This window comes from Bidens hawaiensis, unplaced genomic scaffold, assembly GCF_021521415.1.
Source record: "Bidens hawaiensis isolate Kalapana, Puna unplaced genomic scaffold, B.hawaiensis_p1.1 tig00006484_1, whole genome shotgun sequence".
NCBI classification, from domain to species: domain Eukaryota; kingdom Viridiplantae; phylum Streptophyta; class Magnoliopsida; order Asterales; family Asteraceae; genus Bidens; species Bidens hawaiensis.
The window spans coordinates 226,330-234,792 of NW_027491435.1; the positions used below are offsets into that span (position 1 = coordinate 226,330).

General features: G+C 34.6%; 1 protein-coding gene across 2 annotated transcripts; it reads right to left on the minus strand.

Moving 5' to 3' along the window:
- Window positions 1–5,412: 5,412 nt before the first annotated feature.
- Window positions 5,413–7,418, minus strand: LOC143632597 (actin-depolymerizing factor 1-like). Of its 2 annotated transcripts, XM_077101071.1 has the most exons (4): window positions 7,277–7,418; window positions 5,944–6,209; window positions 5,706–5,866; window positions 5,413–5,628 (listed from the first exon to the last, which is right to left on the minus strand). In XM_077101071.1, exons 1-3 carry the CDS (start codon window positions 7,277–7,279, stop codon window positions 5,716–5,718), a joined length of 420 nt encoding a protein of 139 aa, XP_076957186.1. In that variant the 5' UTR covers window positions 7,280–7,418; the 3' UTR covers window positions 5,413–5,628; window positions 5,706–5,715. The 2 variants fall into 2 exon arrangements, with proteins under 2 accessions (XP_076957186.1, XP_076957185.1); XM_077101070.1 differs by having other exon boundaries at window positions 5,413–5,866.
- Window positions 7,419–8,463: the final 1,045 nt, after the last annotated feature.

The following is an 8,463-nucleotide window of genomic DNA, read 5'->3' on the forward strand; positions in this document are numbered from 1 at the left end:
CTCAACAGTAAATGTTAAAATGGTTGAATACACACAGTGATAATATTTCTATTTTAATCAAGAATGTCAATGCAATAAAAGAATTAACAATGTAACCAGTATCCTATTATTCAAATTATATGAACACGGGTCACTTATCACCTATAATCTAAATTCATTCCAAAACCCTAGCTAAGGAGACAGGAAAGCAACAATAATCAAAGCAGATTGCAATATGTTCGCTCAAAAATATTAAGAAATGACAGCCAAATATGTCATAAGCTGACAGCATATGCTAAGAAGATACTTTTCTTACCACCTAATAACAAATAGCTATCTTCAGTTCCCTCTTTATAAAAGATACTTTTCTTACCCACTCTCAATCAATCTCTCCTCTTCACACAAAAAGTGTAATGTTTACCACTTTTCTAACACTAATTGATTGTTAATGTCAAGTGCCCATGCCCATTAGGGGCACTTGGTTCATGTCCTTTAGGGGTGTAACTGATGATCGAGTGCTTAGGTCGCCTTAACTTAGGAGAGCTCGAGTCAAACTTAGTTATTATATATCAACTATCTAAATTTTTAATTACATACATCTATATCTATTTTTATGTATATTACATAGTGTATACTGTTTAGTTATTTTGATCATAACTTTATATAAAACAATTGTACGTAATTATCAGATCAGATCCACTATAGGCTCGGCTTATCCTTGAGCTTATTTAAGCCTGTCTTGATTCGAGATTTTACTGGCCGGTCTCTATTAACTCAAGGCCGTCTCCGAGAATCGTGAAAATTATTTGGGCCGAAGGCAAAAAAAAACTTTAAGAACTCAATATGGACCACATATTTAAATATTAAGAATATTATGTCTTAAATTAGTTGAGTAATTGGGTTTAAATATTAAGAATTTTTTTTTTCAAATATATATATATGGGAAGGATATTTTGAGAAACTTGATAAGTTGTAAGAACTTTAAGAACTCAATATTGACCACATATTTAATTAAATGAGAATAAATCTGATTAAAAATTAAACAGGAGAAAATAAATACTTTTTATGATTACACAAGTTTAAATGTTAGTTACACATGTGTAATAAGTCGATTCGGTGTGTACAAAAATACTGTAAATTTTTTTACGTTACTTACACTTACGTTATACATATGTTTAAAAACAAATTCAAAAAAAAATTGTTACGTTGAGTTCTTTCAAGTTCTTAAAACTCAAAGTGGTTCTCAAAATAAATCAAAGAAATCAAACATATATATATATATAGGGTAAGGATCCTAAGAGAACCTTTTGCAAATTGAGAACTTTGAGAACCATTTTGGACCACTAAAAACACATTTGAAACAAATATTCAAAAAAATCATAAAACAAAAAATAACAAAAATTTTAAAAAAGTAAAAAAAACCAAAATTCTTATATTTCATTCCGGTTTCATTAAAAAAAAGAAAAAAAATAATTTTTTTTTTAAAAAAACGTCGTATTATACACATATGTATAATTTTATTTAATCTTTAGTTACGTAATATACACATATGTACAGTATCCTTTATCTTAAATTATACACATGTGTATAAAAAATCATGTAAATGTACATATATGTATATATTATACATATGTGTATATAATTTGGCTAAACCAAGTTTTTTTTATGAAACCAGGATGTTAAAATAAGAATTTTGGTTTTTTTACTTTTTTCATTTTTGTGTTTTTCTTATATTATGATTTTTTTTTATTTTTGGGTTTTTTGTGGTTCAAAATGGTTCTCATGGTTCTCAATTTAAAAAAAGTTCTCTCATGATCCTGATCATATATATATATATATAGAAAACAATAAAAAATAATTGTTTTGTGAGAAGTTTGAGAAAATTTTAAAATAAAGCACATGCAAATAGATAACTATAACATGCAAATAGGAAACTATACAACTTTTAAAAACTACCAATCTCAACAACTAGATCCTAGATCCAATGATGTACATCTATTATTATAATTCTCACAAAACTATTGTTTTTTACATTAACCCTACCACACACACACACATATATGTATATGTTTAAAAAAATCGGCCCTATCGAGGTGCTGGGCGGTGGTCAGTCGACCACCCAGCCCTGCCTCATAGCCAGCACTATAGTAACTCACGAGTAGCTTGGCTCGTTTACACTATTACACATGCCCAATCCATGTGCATGTTAATAATCGTACGATTAGTGATGTAAAGTATGTGCCATTGATAAAGAGAGTTCAATCAGGATTTGTTTATATTATAATTACAAGAGTCGTATTGGATTCAGCTCTCTCCATGGAAGTAGTCTCTATCCTCTTAGATAAGGGTACAGTGTGCCTACGTTCCATCATTTCCATGCCTTATCAGTAGCTTATGTGAGTGGGATTTTGTTGTGTATGCTTAGAGGTGTACAAAAAAAAACGGTTTGGGACCGGTTCATGGCAAACAGACCCGAACCGGTTTGAAAAGGAAACCGGTTTCACCCAAACCGGTTCATGAACCGACCCAAATCGCCGGTTTTGGTACCGGTTCCATTTTTGAACAAGCAAACCAGTATTAAAACCGAACTGGTTTGAGGAAAACCGGTTCTAAACCAAATTCTCTCTTGCTTCTAATCCAGTTTATACACCAAACCGGTTTGGGTCAAACCAGTTTTAACCACGCTTTGACCAAACCAGTTCGGTATGGGGAAAAACCGGTTTTATACACCTCTATGTATGCTTGTATAATTGAGAATTTGTAATTGAAACAACAATGCCATAAACAGAATATTGAAAATGGGACCATGTGTCCATGTGGGTTTCTCGACTTTAATTGGGTCGCTTTAAGGGGTAAGTTTAGCGGTAACTGGGTATATACCTCATTCGTGGCCCTTCTATACAAATCAAATGTTGTTTTAAGTTTTAACGGATCGATTATTGTTATTAAAATATTATTGTTTTGTGATAATGAACTTGATTAGAACTGTAAAATTTCGTTTAGATTAAGATTGACTAAAGCTGAAGTCCTTCTTTACATTAAAAACGATAACTCAATCGCTGTCCATTTAATGGGTCCTCATAACACCTCTCAACAGTTGCCCAAAGCCATGTCTAACGGCATGCTCACATCCGTGAGGCCCTTTGGACTGATGTATAACAGAGAGAAAGGAGTGTGAAGAGAAGAAATGGAAAATCAACGGCCACTTGTGAAATTCCAGACATTGAGGAGAGACTCCAGCCTGTGAGATGCTAGCGCATGCGTTGCGGTTGCTCTAGAGGATGTGCCTAAACAGGAGGGTGATATGGGTTTTCAGTTCTCTTTCTTCTCTATCCTCATATAACTCATCTTGTTTGATTTGTGGTGTTCTTTTGGATTTATGATTTGACTTAAAACGTCATAGGAGACTTAAAATCTCGTGGGAGGGTGCATCCATGTGCATAGTGTTAACATATTGAAGTCCTCAACAACTAGAGTTTTTCGAACGATGTGTGGCGGTGGTGGTGGAACCATGTTCAACGACAACGTGCAGCCCTAAGATTTTGCAAGAGACCTCTAGAACTTCGTGAGAAAATGCAAGCCCAAACAGAAATATATCCATAGTTAGAACGTCATGTAGACTAGGGCTGTTCAAAAAGCTCACGGCTCGAAGCTCGCTCGAAACTCGCTCAAAAAAAGCTCGGAGAAAGCTCGCTCGAAATCGGCTCGATTGTAAACGAGCCGAGCCTAGCTCGACTCGATTTCTAAACGAGCCGAGCCTGAGCTAGCCCCGGCTCGACTCGAGCTCGCTCGATTGGCTCGAACTATTTTATTTTAATTTATTACATATATATATATACATACATTAATAAATTATCGAGCCCAATTATTTTAACACATGGGTTTTCCTTTAATCCAGCCCAATTTCCTTTCTCACTTCATAGTTCATATTCATAATTCCATATACTGAGTAACTGAGATATGGGACTTCATAGTTCACACACTCAATAATCAGTATACGTTCCATTTTCCACCCTAACCCTAGCCGCTCATATTCACCTCGGCCGCCGGCCGCCGCTCATATTCACCTCCGCCATCGGCCGTCGCTCATAGATAATACTTCTCTGCTTAATTTTGTATTTGGTTTGGTTTAGACTTGTTGAACATATTTTGTTTTCGACGGTGTTATTAGACGTATTTATTTAGTTAGTATTTGGTTGGTGTTGATCTTTACGTCATATTTATTTAGTTTAGCTTGATGGTTGCATATAATTTGTATTATTACAGGTAAACTCGAGCCAAATCGAGCCGAGCCGAAGCTCAAATTTTTAGCTCGATTAAGAGCTCGGGCTCGGCTCGATTTAAAACCGAGCCGAGCTTGAGCTCAAATTGTTAGCTCGATTAAGAGCTAGAGCTCGAGCCGAGCCAGCTCGATTGATTATCGAGCCGAGCTTGAGCTTGCCTTGGCTCGGCTCGTGAACAGGCCTAATGTAGACAACTCTAAATATGCATTGATCACATTGAAGAGTAAGCGTCCAGGCACTCTTAGGTTACATTTGCAATTGAGCCATTGAGGCATAACCTAAAAGGGGAGGACCGGAGGTGATTTAGGAAGTTGTTGGGAGCTTGGATCCTACCATTGAGAAGAAACTCTAGATATCTAACATGAAGCTTGAGTATACGCGATACAGAGCTAATGGTATCCTAGACTTATGAAACCAAAACGAGTTTGGTGTGCTTTTAAGATAACCCTTGGTAAACCCAACCTATGTCCAAAGAGACTCGAATCCACATGTTCATCCCTTCAAGTCAACTTTTGTCTAATTTAATTTTTTAACAGCTCCACATGAACTTACAAAATAAGTAAAACTACATCAAAATGAGTAGATTTTAATGTACTCAAAACTACATAATATATTGACATATATCCCTTCTACAAAGCTCACCACTGTCACCAACATCTACCAGCAGCCACTACCGTCGCCTCCACTACGTGCCGGTCACTGCAACCACCGCCACTTCCTACTGCCTAACCAGGATATAAAGTAAGCTTAGCGGATGTACCCTTTTGATATTTTTCCAAAACAACTTAAGGTTCAACCTAAGCCCACTTGGTAAGAACCTATTTTAACCGGACCCAACTGACCGAACATGTTGTGACCTGTTACATGACCAACACGAGTACTCCTCTTCTAAAGCTTTAGTAAAACCTAAAAAAGTCATACAAATTATTGGGCAAAGTTTGAAGCATGGTCAACCAGGATCCATCCAGACTGGACCAAACTTGACCAAACAGAGACTGTTCAAATCCAGCAATGCCACCATGACAACATATACATCTCTGGAAATCACATTTATCAAAATCAGGCTAAACTTACGTTTCTAACCCACTCTACAAAAAACAAACATGCAGAAAAACATTACATCAATCAGGGTAGATTGATTGATGAAGAATTTACAAACTAAACGCAAATGATCATATTAATATTTAGGAAAAACAAAGCAACATCCATAAAATGTGACAAAATCAAAGTGAAATGCAGTACAAATTCATATAACTTTTGTTGAATCACACAAACACCACACAATTCTTTACCTGAAACCACACTAGTTCTTAGTGAAAGCAAGACTTCACTTGGGAAAGTAACCTCTCCGGTACGCCACAATAATCTACATACCAGACCATAACAGAATATCTATAGACATTTATCATAATAAATGACAAATATTCTATAAAGAATATTGACCTTTTATACTTTAGTTCGCTCGGCTTTTAATAACATCAAGCCCCATCTCACTAGGGTCGGTTGCCTGCAATTCCACCTGAATACCATCAAGTTCTCTCTTGAACCTGTCCTTTGAGCTGGCATAAATCATCTTGTTCCTCACACGTGCAGTATCCGGTGACCTTTAAACAAACCAGTTACATCAAAACCTTTTAACTAACAAGGATATTATTACTACTACTATTATTATTGTTATTACCAAGCAATGAAGAAGATCCTGCTCTTTTGGACGCCTTCTGGGGTAAAAAAGTCGTAATCAAAGATAGCATATCGACACTCGTTCTCAGGAAGGCATGCTGTGAATTCATCATAAGTTTGTGCTGGCTCTCCAACTTTTTCAACCATCACCTGCTTTTGCTTCTCTTCAATCTTGTAAATGATGAAGCGGTGGGTCCTTTTCGCCTTCAAATCCATGAACTTTAGCTTGCACTCATCGTGCACAGCCATCCCTGATGCTGCATTAGCCTACACATTTCATGGATTATCAAAACATCACTAAAACAGTCAGGTTTGTTCAAACATTGCAACCAAACACTTCTTATAGACTTAGGGTTGTAAACGAAATGAACATTCGATTGGCAGGAAGTTCGTTAACGGTTCACAAACAAGTTCGTTTCTTTAATGAACGAACACGAACAAAAAATTTTGATTTCACGGATCATCAACACATCAGTATAACAGTCAGGTATGTTTAAGCATTTCAACCAAACACTTCTTATAGACTTAGGCGAACTGTTCGGCGGGAAGTTTGTTTATGTTTGTTAACTGTTCACGAACAAAAAAAAATTGTCCGGTTAGGTGTTCGTGAACCGTTCACTTGTAAGTGAAAGCTTAACGAACGAACATAAACAAGACGCTATTCGGTTTGCTTACAGCCGACACACACATAATATCTAGCACACATCACACCAAGAAATCAACAACTGAAAGTTTCATCATCAGATCACTAGTAAATCAAAGGTTAGTGTTTAGTAAGCCATAAACAATCGATGATTTAACTACATGTAGCTAAATACAATCAAATATTAACGCATCATTAATTCGCCGGCACCATTCAGTTCCGCCAGCAAAATATCACTTAACATCTCAAAAAAATATCAGACAATAGCTTCACAAAAATCTCTTATAACAAATATTCGACACCGATGAAATACCAGATCAAGCACTCAACATCTTCCATCAATATACATACATCTTCAGTTTAGACATAATTCGTATTCAAAATCTCAAATCAGATCAAAATCGACACAGATTCCTAATTCATTTTCAAAAATTTCCACAGAAACACAACTGAAGCACGCATCTGACAAATTAAACCTCTGATCTAGCTCAATTAATCATCATATTAGCTCCATGTATAAATAAAACGTAAATCAGCCCCTAGAAACAAAGATCGAAGGTATCAGCATCAACAGATTCAACAAAATCAGTAATTTGCATACAGATCGAGATAAATATCTTAAATCAAACAAATATTGCCATAAACAATTAAACAGATTAGTGAATAGTGTGTGCGCGTGTGTGTGTAATACCATTGATTCAGGAGTTGATTGATGGATGGAGAAAATCTAGGGCTCCGATTATTATTATTATTATTATTATTATTATTATTATTATTTTGCGGTGAACGAGAAGCAAGCCGTGTTTATCTGCCTTTTTATATTTTCATTTTTTGATGATATTTTATTAATGTGTACGAATTGTAGACGAGACCTTGATGTTTTCTCACTTTTTCATTTTAAACCCTGAAATGGTACTACTAAAAGTTCATTTATGTGATGTTTATAGTATTGATTAATGATAATTGATAAGTACAGGTTATAGATAAATGTACTGTAGTATTGACTAGAACATGTGCTTGGTGGTAAGTAGTAACGGCATGTGGTGTTGGTTAAAAGAGTGTGTTATATGGGATTTGATACTCGTTTTTAATGTGTTATTTACGTATCTGATAGTCAAATTACACTGACTCATTGAGGGTTTCAAATAGTGATAACAATAAAAAAAATCTTGGTTTTAGCAATGGATACATGGTAAAAGAAGAAGAAGAAAACAAAAGGGAGAGATGAACTAATGCATTAGTTGGTTCTTTAGTGTTGTTAAATCGCTTTTATATATATATATATATATATAAAAAGAAGATGTTATTCGTTGACTTATTTGTTTCATAGTGTCCTACTTGAAAAAAAAATGTTTTTGCTTAGTTCAACTAATAGAGAGAAATGTGAGTGGTTCTAGTAATAGAGATAAATGTGAGCAAGATGCAGCGATAAACCTAATCGATGTTACATGCAATGACGAACCCAAATGGCAAGCATCCATATCATGTGACACCATTAAAAAAGTTTATATATTATATTGCATTCTATATACTTACTTTTATGTGATATTTATGTATCTAACATTAAAATACAGTTTAGTGGGTATTTTTTTATTTTTAAGAGTGACACGTGTAAAAGTATGAACCATCACTTGCAATATAAAAAAAATCAAAATGAAATGAAAAGATGAACTAATGAATTGGTTTGTTTCTTCATAATACTACATATATTTATAGGATTTATAAATATTTGTATTATAGTGTTTCACTTTAAAATATATTTTTGTATTATAGATAGTAGCAATGTTGTTTAATGTTTATAAAATGTATTTTTGTCAACATTTCAATCACTAGTTGCTTGCGAGCACTCTAGAATCTAGCAAAGAAGATGATTGTTGA